Source organism: Bactrocera dorsalis, chromosome 5 (assembly GCF_023373825.1).
Source record: "Bactrocera dorsalis isolate Fly_Bdor chromosome 5, ASM2337382v1, whole genome shotgun sequence".
Taxonomy (NCBI): domain Eukaryota; kingdom Metazoa; phylum Arthropoda; class Insecta; order Diptera; family Tephritidae; genus Bactrocera; species Bactrocera dorsalis.
Window position 1 is genome coordinate 52,687,874 of NC_064307.1, and position 18,668 is coordinate 52,706,541.

General features: G+C 34.7%; 1 protein-coding gene across 2 annotated transcripts; it reads right to left on the reverse strand.

Moving 5' to 3' along the window:
• Positions 1–15,005: 15,005 nt before the first annotated feature.
• On the reverse strand, positions 15,006–18,654 carry LOC105225235 (uncharacterized). Of its 2 annotated transcripts, XR_007422948.1 has the most exons (6): positions 18,121–18,654; positions 17,916–18,060; positions 17,149–17,759; positions 16,930–17,083; positions 15,654–16,864; positions 15,006–15,593 (listed from the first exon to the last, which is right to left on the reverse strand). XR_007422948.1 is itself a non-coding variant. In XM_011203609.4 (5 exons), the coding sequence occupies exons 1-5, from the start codon at positions 18,437–18,439 to the stop codon at positions 15,709–15,711; spliced, it is 2,385 nt and encodes a 794-aa protein (XP_011201911.3). In that variant the 5' UTR covers positions 18,440–18,654; the 3' UTR covers positions 15,006–15,708. The 2 variants fall into 2 exon arrangements, 1 of the variants encoding a protein (XP_011201911.3); XM_011203609.4 differs by having other exon boundaries at positions 15,006–16,864.
• Positions 18,655–18,668: the final 14 nt, after the last annotated feature.

The window sequence follows — 18,668 nt, forward strand, 5'->3', positions numbered from 1 at the left end:
ATAAATAAACCAAATATGTGCTTTTATTAAAAATACCGCCATTTTTTAACCGGCTATAGCATTTTTTTATATCTCGGATATTTAAAGAAACATTTAAAAGCTTTGAAATCATATAGTTGCATTAAAGCATTTTTCAGATAGGATGAGTTCGATCTTTACGGTTCTCTAAAAAATTATAATAAAAAACTAAATATTTGCTGAGAGTTTAGACCTGTTAAAAGTTAAAGTAAGAAAATATTCGCAGATCAAAGCTGAAAATATTTAAAAGAAAAGTATTGCACAGGCTAGAAAAAAGTAAAAAAAAAAACAAGTATAATGCATAAATAAAGGACGATATGCGATTATATATAGTAATTGATTTTGTGTCGTACTAGCTCTTTTAAGACGATTGGTTATTTCTATAATTTTTCCTTTTACACAAAAATTTATTAATTGCAGCGAATATCTCCATCAATTGCAACATCTGTATTCAGCCTTAAAGAAAAAAATTCGATATAAACGTTACGTTCTAAGTGGTTGGCAAGCTCTTACGTATTTTGGCTCTGATCAAATGTGTAGCACAAAATAACTAACGCCAAAAAAAGTTTCACATTTATAACATGAGTCCTTAATTAAAACTGCATTCTGCATCGTGCTACCCAATGGCCAATACAACTATTATATCCGTACGTATATTTAAATACACACACGGTCAAAATAATAAGTACTTACACTTGTGTGGCTTTCAATGACTAATAAATTCCCTTTTATTCATGTTTGGAAGGAAAAAGTTTTACATTTCATTTCTTTGATCATTAAAATAAAAGCGATAAACATATTAGTAATAAAAATTTAAATTTAAATAGAAACTTAAATTTCTGGGATATAATTAAGACTGTAAAAGTGGCTGAACAAAATAATAAGTACTTCATGTATCTGTTACTGAAAAAATTGATTAGTTTCAGTTTTTTTGCCATATTTGATTTTTTGCTTATTTGCTATTTCATCGGTAACTAGTATATCTGTCATTATTTTCAGTTACTTTCAGCTCCCCCCAATGATTTCATTTGGATTCAAGTCGGGGGACTGACTTGCCAATTAAGAGCACTGCCACCGTTGCTCTGAAACCAATCTCTTACCAACTTCGAAGTATGTTTATGATCGTTATCCATATTAGTGGCATAATTTCCTTAGCATATGCAGCATCGTATTGTACAATATATCTTTATTTTGAAATCTGTTCATAGTATCGTTCATCCATACCATGAAGAGTAGCACCAGGCCATTAAGTTGTCGCCAATTTGTTCATCGTGAATGCAACTTTTTGCCTTTTGGATGTCGAACGTTGCGACCGGCATCATTCCCGAACAAATTAATTTTTTTCATCACTCCACAAGATGTTGCCACTAACTACCTGGGTCGGACCAATTTCTATGATTTTTCTCGAATTATGATCTTATCCTTAAATTTTTTTGTCACAATAAAGGTTTTTCTCGCAATCCTGCCGTGTAAATTAGCTCGTTCTAGCCTTCGTCCGACCGTTCAAAAAGATACTATCTTAGCAATATCGCCTAAAATGTTTCTTGAAAATATGAATGGAACCTCTTTAGCGAGATATGACGATACGGTTGTCTGTTGTTATTGTCTCTTTTTTTGGTTGACCGCGACTTTCGACATTATTTTTAATCTTTACAGCGTTCTGCATGAAATACAATGAACATCCTACATTTTTAGCGATATTTCAAAGACTTTAGTCGTCTTTTTTGAGGTTTGAAACGATTGTCTCCTCCTCCACACCGCCATTGCCTATTATTTTGAGCACTCAAAAAACGAACTTCAACAATTGATTGGCACACTTACTCTAATGAGGGGATTCACCACTTTATTTTCACTCTTAAAAGTATTGTCATATCGAAAGAATTAAAATTGACCCAGATTGCTCTCGTTTACAACATTCAAAAGAAATGTACTTATTATTTTGACCATGTGTGTATACACACACATATATATGTTTAGTACTTTTGCAACTGAAATAAATTTGGCGATTTATAGTGGGTGCTCACATGAAAAATCAATCAACTGTGGCGCAACCGAAATGTGCGCCAATAAACCCAGAAAAAATATTCAACAAATCACATGGACGGAAAAGCCAGCAATCACACAATTAAACAAACAACATTGATTTTACCAAAAAGATCAGCGACTATGATTTCTGCTTTCGTGGCACATTGCAAAAAAAGTATAACATAAAAGACTCCGCGCTATATGGTTATATATTACTGCCACGGTAGATGTGGTCGCTCTCACTCTTCGACCATTGTTGCACACATTTCCCCTTTTTCACAGTGTGGCCACGCCCAAGTACGTGTGCAGTACATAATTACGCACACCAGCCTTGTAACTGTTGATTAAGGAAGCTCATATGCGTTCTCTCACTCTTACACACATTCTTATTGGCTGCTGCCATAAACCTGTTTTCGTACATATGAGATGGATAAGACCACTCATACTCGCTGTAAATAACATGCAAGAGAAAGAGAGAGTGGAGAACGTGTGCTATATACTCCGCACTCCAGCGAGCACCATCTCGGTCACACCTGCGATCTGTGCTGCCTTGAAGCTTGTGCATTTTGAGTGTATAATAAACACAATTGAGCCCACGCCGAGCCATTTCACTGGCCCCTATTTACAAAGATGGTAGAAGCTCGTCAGTTCTTTTTGCTTTTTTATGCACCTGCTTTTCTTTAATTTGCTTTGCTAGTTTTAAAGAAGTCACGAGTTGTTTGTGTTAATTGTGTGCAGTTTTTGTAGTAGTCTTCATTTATTTTGCAGCCTCACTGTTCATAGCTGAAAGGATAATAGTGTTTCCTGACTTCATTGTAGTTGTGGCAAAGGAATAATTACTTTTTTAACCATTGGATGGGCGTATAGAACTAAAGTTAATTATGTAAAAAATATTATGGTCACAATTTATTGAAATGTATCTAATGGTTGGCACGTGCCAAAAGTATGGGAGACAACAAAAAACGTACTAATAATAATAAAATGATTTCCAAACTATTTGTTACGAAGGAAAGTTGTTATGAGGTAAACACGCCAAGGTTAGCAAAAGTATTGACAAACTTTGATTTTTGTGAAAAATGAATATGTATATGTAAATGTATACATACATTCATATGTATATACATACATGTATGTATGAACATGTTAATATACATACCTAAGTATACATACATATGTATTTGTTTAAATTATTATTTTAAGAAAATTATATTTTCCGAATAACCAATGTGTTTTTTTTTACCTTCACCGGAGGCAACCCATTAAGATGCAAGAATTAAGCATTCACTGTTTTTATTCAAAAATCGATTGTACATATGGGTGGTTGCCAGGATAAACCAACGTCGAAAGTCCGTATTTTAATTCTCATAAAATATACTTAATAGCGGTATGAAATACTATATATATGTGACCTGGTCTACGGAAAGGGGCTTAGGTGTCAAAAATTCAGAGATAACGAGAAACTGACGAAACGAGTAGTTTATTTTTAACAGCTGTTTCCCAGAAAACTAGTTTTCACACGTTAGCTCCCTTTTCGTAGACCAGGTCACATATAAGTATCAACATGTGTCAAGTTACTATTATCAACACAGTCTCTAGTCTTTAGTTACGAAACATTTTCTCAAATTTCTCATCTGATAGTTAGCAGGTCGCAAAACAAAAACTAAATGTTTGCCATTTTGACTTTTATACTGACTCTTGACTTATAGAGATCATCTTAAATATTACTCGATTGGCCGATTTTTTATATTTTGCTAAGAACTCACACACTAAAAAGGTAAAACTAAATCAATTTCATTAATATTACGTAAATATTATGAAACGAAGTCAAGTTTTTATTGGTGTTTATGCTTTTTGATTGTGATATATATAGAAAATTTAATATTTGTTATCGACTTATTTTTATTCAAGTTTGTATACTTCGCTAAATAATGAAATGTATGAGCTGATTGGACCTGTTCGTTTTCAATTGAGAGACTTTTGTGACTGTCTCGTACTGAGTTTTAAAATCGTCAAAAAGATTGTCTCTATTTTAAAATCTTAATTTTAGAGACTTGTGGCTGTATCGTTTTACAGAATTATGGTATTAATTTAAGAAAAACAATGGTGTAGCCAAAATCGTAATATCTTGAAGAAAATCTGTGTAAAATATACTTATGTAGGGGAAGGTGGGGAATGTTGGGCCACGTTTTGATTTCGGTTAAAAAGTCACATAAAAGTTATGTTTTGTGAAAAATTCCAAAGCATGGATTTGTAGTAGTGCGTTATAGCCATTAGCAAAAAACCTGATTTTGCGATTTTGAAAAAAGGTGGGGAATGTCGGGCCAGTCTGTAAATCGATTAAAACATGATTGTTACCGATGAAAAACGTTTATTTATCAATGGGAAATGAAAGAGAGAGATTCATAAATAATAAGAAAAAATAGGAATTGGCGAAAAAAATTATTCCGACTCGCAGTGGATGCAGGTGTAAGTGTTCGGGTTCGGTCCGGCACATTTCAAGTGAACCCCTCGATCACAAAACGATGTAATGGGCCGTGTTTTTGACGATTCTCGTGCTTCGGCATCTTTTTCTTGCAAATCGTGCAAAAAAATCGAAGTCCTCTTCGATGTCGGTTTCGGTCGGAGACGGGCTTCTCTTCCGTGGCGTCTTCGATTTGCCACGGCCTTTTTGCTTCTTGGCTGCTGGTTCATCGGCTGCCTTCGTCAATTTTTGCCGCTTTCTTTTCGGCCTTGTCACGCAGATCTGCGACAACCTCAGGCGATGTCAAAATCGTTGACTCCATTGTCTTGCGGCCACGTTTTGATTTCGGCGCAGGTGTGCCCAATTTCAACGGGCCAACCGATTTCAATGCATCACGGAGCTGTGGAGCCGAAACAAGAGACAACGACGATGATGCAGCACCACTTGTTGAAGCTGGGGCACTTGTCGATGCCTCCGACGTTGACACCTCCTCATTCGCAGCAGTCACAATGGCATCACCAAAGGCAAGAAGGAACTCGACGTTGATTGTCGTTCCATGGATCCGGATACGACGCGCCAACTTTCCGAGCAAATTCATACGCGAGCTTACGAAGCTCCATCAAACTAATTCCATAGTTGATGGTCGCTGGCCTGGAGAATGTAGCTTATCAGCGTCTTCTCTTGTTCGATGTTGAAGATCTGAAATAAAAAAAAAATTATTTATGATTCGATGAAAGAAAAAGAAAGAAACCAGCAGAACTCACTGTTTTTGTGCCCATCGTCGTGCTTTCAGCCAGCAAATTCTTCATTACATCGGCATTGGCAGTAGTAACGTCGATGCTCGCACCATCAAATGCTGCAATATAACGCATCAGGTAGGTCCTCGGAATTTTGTGTGCCGGCGCAGATTGTCGAACGCTGTTGTGATGTATTTTCACCGACTTGATCGCCTTCAAAGTGTTGTCGAAATCAACAATTTTCTCTTGTTTGGGATAGTACCGCGGCATAATGACTAAAAAAAATTTTTCGGAGCACGAAACTATCAGGAAATGTTGAAAAAAAACTATTTGTGTTGTTGAAATTCTGCACGAAAAATCACGTACACACGTCAAATATATGAAGTTAGCATGTCAAATGTAAAAAACTATGTGGCCCGAGATTCCCCAAACGCTCATATTTGCAAAATGGCGGTGGTGGATAACGAACACAATGTAAATTCGTGCAAAATTTCTTTTGTGTGTCGAAGGCTAAAGGCTCAACTAATATTATAAACATATTTACCTGAATGAATTTATTGGAAAATGTGAAAAATCAACTGTACACAGAGTTGAAAAAAAAACTTTTCGGAGTGTCGAATTTCTTTTTGTTGTCGCAGAGAGGTTATAACACGTGTTCACAGCTCGAGTGCTATATAGAACTGAGCTTAGTATGAGACGAGCCGATGACAGTTGGTTGCAGCTGTCAACCTATACTAGGGAAAAAAATATCGCGCTGGCCCTGGGATTCCCTGCCCAAACATTCCCCACCTTCCCCTACATATATACTTTTTACGGTTTTAACCCTGGATGGGCTTCGTTATTTTGCTGCTGTTTGCAAAACACGATGATTCTTAATCACGATAGAAAAATTATTGGTGTTGGCAAAATTAAAAGTTAAGATTTGACGGATAATTAAAGAGTTGCACGTTTTTAAACGAATAATCAAACAATCGCTAATTAAATTCATACGTTTTGTCAAATCCATTTGAACTCCCTATCATCAAATAAGCCAAAGTTTTACTGATAATTAAATTATTCGAATAAGTTCACACAGTCGTTAATGTAATATTGGTAGTCGAAAAAGTCTTTTCGTATTTCTAATCAAACTTCAACTTATTTTTTTATATTTATACTAATAAATAAATAAACAAATATGTACCATTTTGGTCGACCACTTTTTGCCATTTTTCCGCTAAAGACATACTCGTAAATCGAAATTTCTAGAACGTAAGCGAGCTTTGTTGTGCTACACGAACCGATACAGCATCGTGTGTTTTATACAGGGTTTTCCACTAAAAATGATATGATTTTTTTTCAAAACAAAAAAAACACCCTAACTGCTAAAGAAATTCAAATGCTTTTATTAAATATGAAGTACAATCGATACGATAAAGTTCTAGATACATATCACATCATTTAAATGGCCTCCACGACAAACTTCTCAACTTCTTTCAAATGCGGGCAACTTCTTTCAGATGATTCTCCCAGACTAGAAACCATACCAAACTGCCAATTTAGATGAATGTAATGGTTGTTCAGGAATAACACGGGTCAACACAAAACTTGACCTTAACTTTAAAGCAGTAAATTTCTATGTTTTACGTCGTAATTAGACGAAAAAAAATATATGCCATGAAAAAGTTTGCTTTTTTATTGAGGAAACCGCTTTAGCGATAGTATAATTATATAGATATAATTATTATACATATAGTATTATCACTATAACTTTTACAAAAGCAAACTTTATACGAAAAAAAAGGTATTTTATTATCGTTTTTGTTCATAATTAATCAGAAAATCATAAAATCAATTTTAGGACACAGAACGAAAAATTTTTTGTAGAGTCGTGTAATTTGTAGATATTCGTCAAACCAGACTCGACAGTTTAGTTCATTGATGGCACCACTCAGATGATAGTCAGCCGCATCGAAGAAGACTTGCTGAACGAAGACTTTTCATTACTTCGAGCGGTTCTTTGTCCGCATGAATATTATGTAAATAAAATTTTACATTTTGTGTGCGATTATTTTGATAGTAAAATTGAATAATTTGTTAACGTTGTTCTTGCATATATCCATGATGAAATTGTAAACATTACTGAACACAATGAAAAAAAATTACAAATCATGACATATTAAAAATGGCCGAAACGACACTTAGAAATCATATCATTCCTATTAGAAACCCCGATGTGGTATAGGGTGATTTTTTAAGAGCTTGATAACTTTTAAAAAAAAAAAAACGCATAAAATTTGCAAAATCTCATCGGTTCTTTATTTGAAACGTTAGATTGGTTCATGACATTTACTTTTTGAAGATAATTTCATTTAAATGTTGACCGCGGCTGCGTCTTAGGTGGTCCATTCGGAAAGTCCAATTTTGGGCAACTTTTTCGAGCATTTCGGCCGGAATAGCCCGAATTTCTTCGGAAATGTTGTCTTCCAAAGCTGGAATAGTCTAAAGGCGTTAAATCGCATGATCTTGGTGGCCAACTTACGGGTCCATTTCTTGAGATGAATTGTTGTCCGAAGTTTTCCCTCAAAATGGCCATAGAATCGCGAGCTGTGTGGCATGTAGCGCCATCTTGTTGAAACCACATGTCAACCAAGTTCAGTTCTTCCATTTTTGGCAACAAAAAGTTTGTTAGCATCGAACGATAGCGATCGCCATTCACCGTAACGTTTGCGTCCAACAGCATCTTTGAAAAAATACGGTCCCAATGATTCCACCAGCGTACAAACCACACCAAACAGTGCATTTTTCGGGATGCATGGGCAGTTCTTGAACGGCTTCTGGTTGCTCTTCACCCCAAATGCGGCAATTTTGCTTATTTACGTAGCCATTCAACCAGAAATGAGCCTCATCGCTGAACAAAACACGCGCGCGAAACACATTTCGAACCGAACACTGATTTTGGTAATAAAATTCAATGATTTGCAAGCGTTGCTCGTTAGTAAGTCTATTCATGATGAAATGTCAAAGCATACTGAGCATCTTTCTCTTTGACACCATGTCTGAAATCCCACGTGATCTGTCAAATACTAATGCATGAAAATCCTAACCTCAAAAAAACCACCCGTTATTATTATTTTTATTAAACGTAACTATGGAATCTTTATCCGCGGCGATATTACTGGTTGAGGAGGAGAGCAGCGCATCTCAGAATGCTGGGGTGAGAATTGAAAGGAGAAGATTACGAGATATGTGCGATCCCTTCCAGATGAATGACGGGCTGTAAGAAATTGCACGTGAAAGTATACATTTTTCTTACAATTTGTTTATTTATTTAGATTCAAAAAAACTTTCGTCTGAATAAGGACGCATTCAAGTATGTCCTAGATACATTTGCGGAAGAAACGACGGCAAGTAAATTTGATGCTACCTTTTTCCAAAAAGCCTGCACATCTTCCTTAGGACGCTGGTGGAAACCGTTGGCTATATCTAGCTTACTCTCCATCATATCTGCCAATTTTCCATATTGCCCTGGTGTTGTTGTTTTTGACCTGAAAGCATATCAAAAAACCAGGGACCGTAACTCTTATGACTTTTATCAAAAAAATCAAAAAATAAGAATTATTTTTGATTTTTAAATATTTAGATCAAAAATAAAAATTATTTTTGATTTTTATATATTTAGATCAAAAATAAGAGTTATTTTTGATTTTTATATATTTAGATCAAAAATAAAAGTTATTTTTGATTTTAATTTTTTTTTATCAATAATAAAAATCAATTCAAAATTTGTATTTATTTATTTATGCCGTATGTATTACAATATGCTGCATCATTCCAATTCTTATATATGAATATGTGCGACTTATAAGCCTCTCGCAGTAGTAACCATTACTTTTTAAGCTTTACGTAAATAAATTTGCTTCTTCTGAATACTGTTATAATTAAAGCATTGCTACCGTGAATATATTTGCGTAAGAGTTTATTGGACGTTTGATAATGGACAAGTCGCATAATTCATATATAAAAATTGGAATGTTGCAGCATATTGTAATACATACGGCATATATAAACATTTTGAATTGATTTTTATTATTGATAAAAAAAAATTAAAATCAAAAATTCAAAAAATAACTTTTATTTTTGATCTAAATATATAAAAATCAAATTTTTGATCTAAATATATAAGAATCAAAAATAATTTTTATTTTTGATCTAAATATATAAAAATCAAAAATAATTCTTATTTTTTGATTTTTTTGATAAAAGTCATAAGAGTTACGGTCCCTGGTGTTAAGATGTTTTTTCAGGTGTTCAATTTTACCATCATAATCGATTCTAAATGTTCCTCAGATAAATTATATCTCAAATCTCCCAATATCAATCTGAGTGCCGAAAATGACCTTTCTACACTGACTTGAGTGGCAGGTACAGAATGAACAACTAAAGCTAATTTTCGAAGCCATGGATACGCAAATTTTGAATTGATTTTTATTATTGATTTAAAAATATAAAAATCAAAAATAATTCTTATTTTTTGATCTAAAAAAATAAAAATCAAAAATAACTTTTATTTTTGATCTAAAAAAATAAAAATCAAAAATAACTTTTATTTTTGATCTAAAAAAATAAAAATCAAAAATAACTTTTATTTTTGATCTAAATATATAAAAATCAAAATTTAAAAATCATACAATATTTCGCATATAGTTCACCTAAAAATCATGATGGTGTAATCAAAACTTTTCTACGATGTTCCTTTATGTATGATTTTTTTCATTAAAAATTGTAAAATAACTCTTATTTCCGGTCCCTGCAAAAAACATCACTAAAACTGGAAATATCGTGTGTTTTACAACTTTTAAATACAAGTTTTACTTACATTTTTAGAAAATTAAAAAAAAATCACGCAAATAATAAAATTTTCGCAGCAAAATAAAAACACAAAAAGTTCTACGCCAACAAAATTGCAACTTAGCAAAACGGAGCTACGATCGAAATGCATGATAGGCAGAATTGTAAATTTCGAAGTTGAACTGAACGGGAACGGAAGGCATGATACCAAAGTCGCCAAACGGAGAAAATTTCAATCCAAGTCGAAATGCGTGATAGGGGTGATTATATTGCTACGTCCAAGAAATGCGATCCACTTTTTCATATATTGAGGCAAGAGTCAAAGATCTGACCTACTGTGAAGAATACCAGCAACAGACATCGCGACGAATGAAGCGAAATACAAAGTACGACGTCTCTACTACACTCGACGTCTTTGTTGAAAATCAAACACATGGACAACGTTCCGAATTTGAGGTGTTTATTGTCATTATTGATAAGATACTGTCTGCTTTAACTAAACGTATGAAAGCATATCCTATTATTACTAGTGTTTTTGAAGTATTTCGACAGCTAAAATCTCTTCAACAGACTAGATTTTGGAAAAATCCTCTAGTATGGTCATTGCTTACGAAGATGATTTGGAGAACAGCCCAGGGGGCGAATTAGTGCAATTCGCAGAGCTGCTGGATGTGGCTACTGTTATTGACAGCAAGAAACAGGAGCCTCTGGAACAGCAATATTATAAACTTTTATTAAATAATTCTTTAGATTCGTGTATCCCAAACTTAGAAATTGCTTTGTGAATTTACTTTTCTCTCATAATCACTAACTGCAGTGGCGAACGTTCTCTTTCAACATAAAAACGATGTGCAAAGAACTTGACTTGCTTGAAGAATTCGATTTTGAAAGTATTAAAAATTGTCCATAACAAATCCAGAAAACTTTATTTGTAACAATTTCGTTTTATTTAATACCCTAAACTTGAGAACCTATAGGAAGCCACGGGCCCCTTGACAGAATTTGCTAGTTTTATCCGGCACTGGCAGTTTGCGTTACTGATTTCCCTTATATCCTTGTATGCAAATGGTAAGAACTGCGCATTTGAAGATTTGCAAAAATGTTCGGTTTCAATTAAAAAGTACAAAAAGATAATAAATATTGTAAAAAAAAAGTAATTTAATATTTGCGATCAGATTTAAAATTAAACAGATTATTCCAAAATTGGACGCAATCTCTTTCTACTATATACTATAAAATTAAAAACAAATCCATAAATATAATAAAACAATAATAATAAAATTATATTTAGGATAAATAACTTACAATGACATTTTAGCTAGCACAGTTGGTTTTGGCGTAAATTTTTGTGCAACCTCTTTTCAAATGATACGACAGTGTTGCTTTTTCGAACTTTTAGTTTTAGCAAAGATGCCAGGTTTGCTTTTTTGAACTGGTTGCTTTATTGCGGAAAACGTCCAATAATAGTTTCAAGATGCTGTTGTCATGGAAAATTATTGATAATAAATATATTCGATTAATATACTTACATTTTGATATAATCAAACATTCATATTTATAGCTGTTTTAACTTAATCGTCAACTTTCTCTAAGATTTGTATAGAAAAATTTATATCAAGACGGCGTTCAAGTTCCATAAGTAGGAGTGTACCTAAGAAGCTTGCTAAACTAAACTACGAAATAGGAAGATTCTTCTAAGGATTTGAAATCCGAGCAGAACGATTATTGTTTCTTTCGGCGAACTCAAAGTAAAAATTTTCAACCACATAATAAACACGCCTAGAATTATGCTAAACAATTCCGTCAAGTTAAACTATTTACTTATTTATTTATTTTTAAAATATACAGACGCCAATCGGCATTATACAACCAATATTCGAATTTCTTAACGAGCATTATCAGGGGTAGGATCCGCAATTAATTAAATCGACAATTAATAAATTATCCTTCCTTAATTTGATTTTAGGAATAAAGGCACTGAGCGAGCCAATGTAGAAATCCATGTCGTTGTGTAAGGAGTTGACAAGATTGCCGATGCGGTTGTGAGGGCCGTTATATACATACATATGTACATAGTTCTTGGTAGTTTTTGTACTTTTTAGCAGACGATTGTGTCTTAACGAGAAATCGAAACAACTGTTAATGTCAGGCGCGTTAATCAGAAAGAGTCATAACGGTAACCTAAGCTCTTACAAAGTTTCATTTGCGGTGCCGTATTCCAAAACCTCAAGAACAAGAGATGAAATCCTTGCCAGTGCTGGTTATAAAAGCTAAAACTTTGAAGAAAAAGCCTGGAAGTGATCTTATCAATGTGATTGTTGAGTCAGTTTATTATCTATGATGATGGCCAGGTCCCTTATGTGAGAGTGTGAAAGGGCTACACACTATTTCATGTTCAAAGTTAGTTGGTTTTTGTGACACTAGGTCATACTGGAGATAATGGGTGTCTTGTTCACTAGTTATCGTACTGAAGATCTTCAAACTGTCTACAGCAGATATTCAAACTGAAAGTTATCATCAATATCGTTTACAAAATCATTAAAGAGAGTTGGATCCAGGTGTTATCCTTGTGGCACTCCTGAGGTTACATCATACTTTGTAGATAGATGTCTACCAACTGTAACTTGAAATTGCCTTCCAATTAGGTATGAGTGGATCCATCCCAGCGCGTTCCCTAAAATATTGTATCTACTTAGATTATTGAGAACGATACTATGGTCCACCCTATCAAATGCTTTGCTGAAGTCCGTGTAGACGGTATGAACAGGCTGACCGTATTTAGAGTTGCGAGTAGCAATTTTACATAATGAATTTGTTGGAGGTAGTTGACCTCCTACAGGTGATTATATTCTTAAAGAATGCAGTGATTGTATACAAATTGGCCTATAGATAGAGACATCAGATCTTGTGAATAGGTCAGACATCGGAAGGTTTCCCAGCAGTTCTGAATGTATCATTTTGGTGTGAGAAACTGAACATATGTGTGATATGTTCTCTGCCAGGACCAGCGTCCTTTCTCGTATTCAGGCACAATAGTATTTTTTAGACGTCATTAATGCTAGCCTCAACTCTTTAATGGCTCATTTTCGATTAACGCGGAGCACTGACGAGAATCTTGATTGTACGACTGTTTAAGAAGGATGCAAACATATTGCTAACTTCGACCGACTGATTTTTCAAGAACATAGTGAACGGAATATCATTATTGCTTCTTCTTTTGTGTTCGACATAGTTCAAAAACACCTCTGTGTCCGATCTTGTAATATAGAATACTTATCTTTTTACTTTCTTGCCTAAGTTCGCTAAATTTTACATAATTCAGTTTGGTATTGTTTTTCTTACAAGTGAAAGGAGCTTCCCTCTCGAATAATGTTTTATGTTTTAATTGGTTAGTGAACCAATAAGGAAAATAACTAGTTTTTGTGTACGAACTGGAATATAAGTTAAGATACTTTCCTGAATTACCTGTATGTCGTAAAATTTGATTTTGCTGTCTAGGGAAGACAATGCGTAGTGATGTTTAGATAGTAGGCATTAACGTTGCCGCATTCAATGTTCTTGAAGTCGAAGAATGGTAAAGTCATTTGGTTTGAGTCTAAGCTGGAGCTCAACTGTGACATCAATGCAGGATGGTATAATTCCATGGTGGTAATCGCCTGGGTGTGCTCTATATGAATGCTAAGGTTAATCAAATATAGTTCAAGAATGTTATAAATGTCGATTTAAGCACTTTTAAGTAGTCGGAGGTGGAGGTGTCTTTTAAAATTTTAATAAACGGTGTGATATCACACGATCTTGGTGGCCAATCGACCAGTACAAACCGTGAAATTATCTGCTCACCGAAGTGTTCTCTCAATAAATTCATTGATTGATGCGATGTGTGAGAAGTGGCGCCGTCTTGTTGAAACCAAATGTCCCCGAGTCACGAGCTTCAATTTCAGTCATTCAATGGACAATTATGGCGCGATAACATTTGCCGTTGACGGTTTCGTTCTCCCCGGCATCATTTCTGAAGAAATATGGACCGATGATTCCACCGGCCCACAAACCACACCAAACCCAAACCGTTGTTTTTTCTGTATGAAATAGCAGCTCTTGAACCTTTTCAGGTTACTCATCGTCTCAAATATGGCAATTTTGTTTGTTTATATACCCATTGAGCCAGAAATGGGCCTGATCGCTGAACAAAACTTTGTTCGAAAATGTCGGATGTTCTTGGATCGAAGCTATGTCGCTTGGGAAGGTCGAGCGGCTTCAGTTTTTTACAAACTATATTTTGTATGCTTTCAGTTTAAGATGTCGACGCCAAGTCGCTCAAAACGTCAATTTGAGTTGCCGCAAACGGCGCCGAATTGACTTTCCACGATCCACACCTCAGCTAAGGTTGCTATATTTTCTTCACTGTGTGCTGGACGTGGTCTATTCAGTCGAATATTATACAATAATCAATGCCGGGTCTCAAAATTGGTGATGGTGTGGCGATATACGCTCAGTTGAGCGAAGCGCGCGAATCACATTCTTTATCGGAAGTGAATCTTCGTAATAAAGTTGAACGATTTGGAAACGTTGTTCAGGCGTAACTTTTTCCACGGTGAAATGCTTAACAATTCCGACCAAAAATAGCATCGCGTGCTCTGTCAAAAAGAGGCTATTGAAAAAAGTACTACTTGTAACACCCGTTATAAACAAAAATGCTGAGCACTTAGTATGTATTAGAACCTTGAATTGATTTCTAAAATGTGTTTGTTTGTAAATATTTATGTATATGTCAAAAATTTAATGTTTTCTTGGTATCATGAGAGTTCTTGATTTCGAGATTAATTTTTTTTAATTAATAATTATTTGGTTTAGCTAAAATTTTTATTTACAAATAATTTATATATGCGTACATACATATATATATGCATAAAAGCATATCTATTTGCATATGCACAAAGTTTTCGTTCGAAATTATTCTTATATTAATGAGAACAATACAAATATAAAATTATTTTATTTCATTTAAAAAACTGTGCAAAGTTTACGAATATAATAATACCACTAATTACATATGACCAATTGAAAATAGCACTAAACGCAGACAAAACAAAATCTATATCTAATTCGCAGCCACTGTTGGACTTTTTTGCACACTTTGCTCAAGTTCAAGTCCACTTTTTGTTAATAAATAATCTACTTTGGCACAAATCTAGCCATTTCTTTTAACATAATTCATAAACGGCATAATAATTCATGAGGAGGTTTAGTTAATTTAAAGAATATTTAAGTTAAAAAACATTAAATTTTGAATAAATTAAAAAAAATTCAGCTATCTGCGCGTGAAAATTACTTTTAATAACTTTTAAAACAATAAAAAAAATTGTTTAGTAATAGTGTTATGATTTAATTTAACTTCAAGACGTACTGAAGAACTAAACATAGCCTATTTACACAAACCAACACGTACCAATAAAACATATCTGCAACAACAGATATCTTTTTTGTAAGACGGTCAAAGAATAAACTTAGTAAAATACGAACAATTTCTGAAAAGAAAGTACATTGAGGAAATGAAAAACATTTATAATAAAGGACTAAGTGCTTACATTATATAAGAGAATACAAAAAATTACACGCGCGATGAGCTGTAAGAGCTTCTAACTAATTGTGGCGCAATGTACTGTTTATCACGCGTAAAATATCGATTTGTAGGTCGGTGAAAGACACCGGCGACATATTGGCATTGCGTATTTTCATGGCAACTGCTTTGAAGAAAGCGCCGACCTCATCGTCTCCAAAAGTGTCGGTCGCTCTTTGATTATCAGCTATTGGAAGAGAGGCGGCAGTGACTGCGGTGGACGGGGCATGCGTTGTGATCGGTGTTGTCGTCGAGCTATTATGTGAACTACTTGTCAAAGATTGTAAATTGATGGCCTCCATGCTGAGGGAGGTACTAGGGTTTAATATTGACATGCCACAGTTGTTGTTGGAAGTCAAATTCGCACTACTGCTCTTCACTAAACCACTTGTAAGCGCTTGTTGGGACTGTTGATGCTTTATTTCGTTACTGAAATCATGTATTTGTTGCTGCGGCTGCTGTTGGTGATGTAGTTGCATGAGGGATTTATCCCTAGTGGTAAGTGTGGCAGTTCTTGTCTCCTCACCAACATCTAAAGAGAGCAAATGTTGGTGGTGCGTGGTAGTTTGCGACGTTAACTTCATTAACGGTGGCTGATGATGTTGTTGTGATAGCACCAACTGTGTCTGTGACTGCTGCTGCTGAAGTGACGACTGCTGTTGATGTTGATGTAGTTGTGTTTGTAATGTTACATCATCTTGTTGTATCATTATGTTACTATCTTTTATATCTTTGAATTCATTCATCTCCGTTTTTACGTCATTACCGGTATCCTGCTGATTTGCGCTGTTATTGGCAGTCATTTTAGTTGTTGAACTTGGCGGATACTCTGTAAAATGTTGATGCGATTTTTGATCTTCCTCGTCATCGCCAGTATCAATGTCTATCCCATCATCATTGACGCCCGTATCGCTTGTATGTCCGATAATGTAGTGATCAATATCCATTTCATCGTAGCCGCTAACACTGCTGCCACTAACAACGCACATATCATGTGTTGCTGTATGCAGGTCATGTTGCGTATGTGGACCTGACAGAGTTGGTAATGTTTGCTGATCCAAATCGTGTTGTACTACTTCTATTGGAGAAGGCAATGGCGGACTGTCGATGATATGTTCATCTACATCAAGCTCTAATTCAGTTTTAGGCAATCGTACCGCATTTTTAGCATCACTCTCGCTGTAAGAAATATTTTGAAAAGCGTTATATTTAATATACACTCATCTCAAAATATAACAAATTACCTTGTTTTATGCTTTATAAACTTTTGCAAGAATGTAAGCGCATCATAGTGCTTCCAACGCGGCAACAATTCAGAATGTTCACGGTCTTTCAGTCGTTTATGTTCTCTGATATATTGATCCCGCAGTGCTTTCCATTTCAAACGACAGCGCCCAACTTAAAATTAAAACAGATACATAAATATATAATAATTGGAATATTATCTTAGTTTTCACGCTAACCTGGCTTTTTTAGTTTGCGTGCAATTTCATCCCAAACTTCAAGTTTCATTTTGGCATTGCGATAATTTGGATGAAAATTATTATATATAATATCTTCCTGTTGAATCATGTTAATGAGGTCTTTTTCGAAGAAACTTTCTATATTGAGGAACGTGTGTATGGGATCGTCGTCTTCTTCCTCATTGTGTGATTGTGTTTGTTGCATTTGAACACTTGTAGACGGTACACTTTCTACCAAAGCGCACAGCATATCATCAGCTTCTGAGCTCGGGTGTGTATGTTGTAATAAATTAGTATCGTCGAGTTCATTAGGGCTGTGCTCATTTCCTTCCAAAGTGTGAACATCGCTTGTGGTCGTTGTCGTGGTGAGATAATTCCAACTTCCACTGTGTTGCTGCATCACTGAGTGCAGCTGCTCATCGCTTAATGAGTTTAGAAGGCCTGAAGTTGTTGAGTCAAGCTTATCTTCTGCACTCAAAACGTTATCGGCGGTAAAATCAGACGCGCTAAATTGACCATGTTCCATTTTAATACTTGGTAATTTGTTACAAGTATTTTTTCCGTTCGACCCAGTTAAATTTTCGTTTTTATTTGTGGCGCGCGGTCGATAGCTAATTTCACAAAATTGGACAAGTTAAACGCTTATTCCTAATATTTTTATAACACTAATCTTATAACAGTTAGTTTCACTAATACATATGGATATTATTGTATATGTACAAAAGAAAAGATGAAAATAATAAATAAAAATTAAAACAAAAACTTACTTCCTCGACAAAGCAAAAGGTCGTAAAAATTCTAATTCCTTGAAATATTTCCATTTTACATTAGCTTTGATATTAAATTTGCTGCGTTTTAGTTCACGACAATATTGGTCACGCATGGCTTTCCATTTTGATTTACATTGTGCCTCTACATGTTAAATTTATTATTGTTATTAAGTTGCACACCATTTACATTAAACATACTTACCAGTCCAACCGACGTTGTCAGCAATCTCTAGCCACTTAGAATCTTTTCGATGTGTATTACGATAGAATTCATGCTTTGGATTATAAAGAGCCTGCTCTTGCGATACCAGAGATATTAGCATAACCTCTTTGGGTATAGATACAACATCTTCGTTTAATCCGTGGTTAATACTCCCCATGTTATCGATATTTATTAATTGCTGCTGCTGTTCATTCAAATGATTTGCCTGCTCCTCCAAAGTTGGAGAATGTCCATCCTGATGGACTTGCATATGCATTGTTGTAGTGCTACCTGTTTCAGTCAATGTTAGAGTCGCCATTCTTGTCAACTTGTATTCGTATGATTCGCCTTTTTTTACTGCATATTTTTTTATTTAATAATAATAATTTACTTTAGCTAATGCTTTATTTTGATATATATTATTTTTGGCTTAGGTATTCAGGAAAAAAATCTTAGAAAAACAATTTTCCACCTTATGTGGAATAGTAAAATGAAATGTCAAAAACGACTGCTTCAACGAACTGTCAAAGACAAAAGGGCAATAAATG

Bases quoted from the DNA above. Each gene is read 5' to 3' on its own strand.
- LOC105225235 (XM_011203609.4), bottom strand. From the start codon at position 18,439: ATGGCGACTCTAACATTGACTGAAACAGGTAGCACTACAACAATGCAT. The intron at 17,084-17,148 runs GTTAGCGTGAAA...TTTAATTTTAAG, and splicing joins ACGCAAACTAAAAAAGCCAG to TTGGGCGCTGTCGTTTGAAA. The intron at 16,865-16,929 runs GTAATTTGTTAT...TATTTCTTACAG, and splicing joins TTTATAAAGCATAAAACAAG to CGAGAGTGATGCTAAAAATG.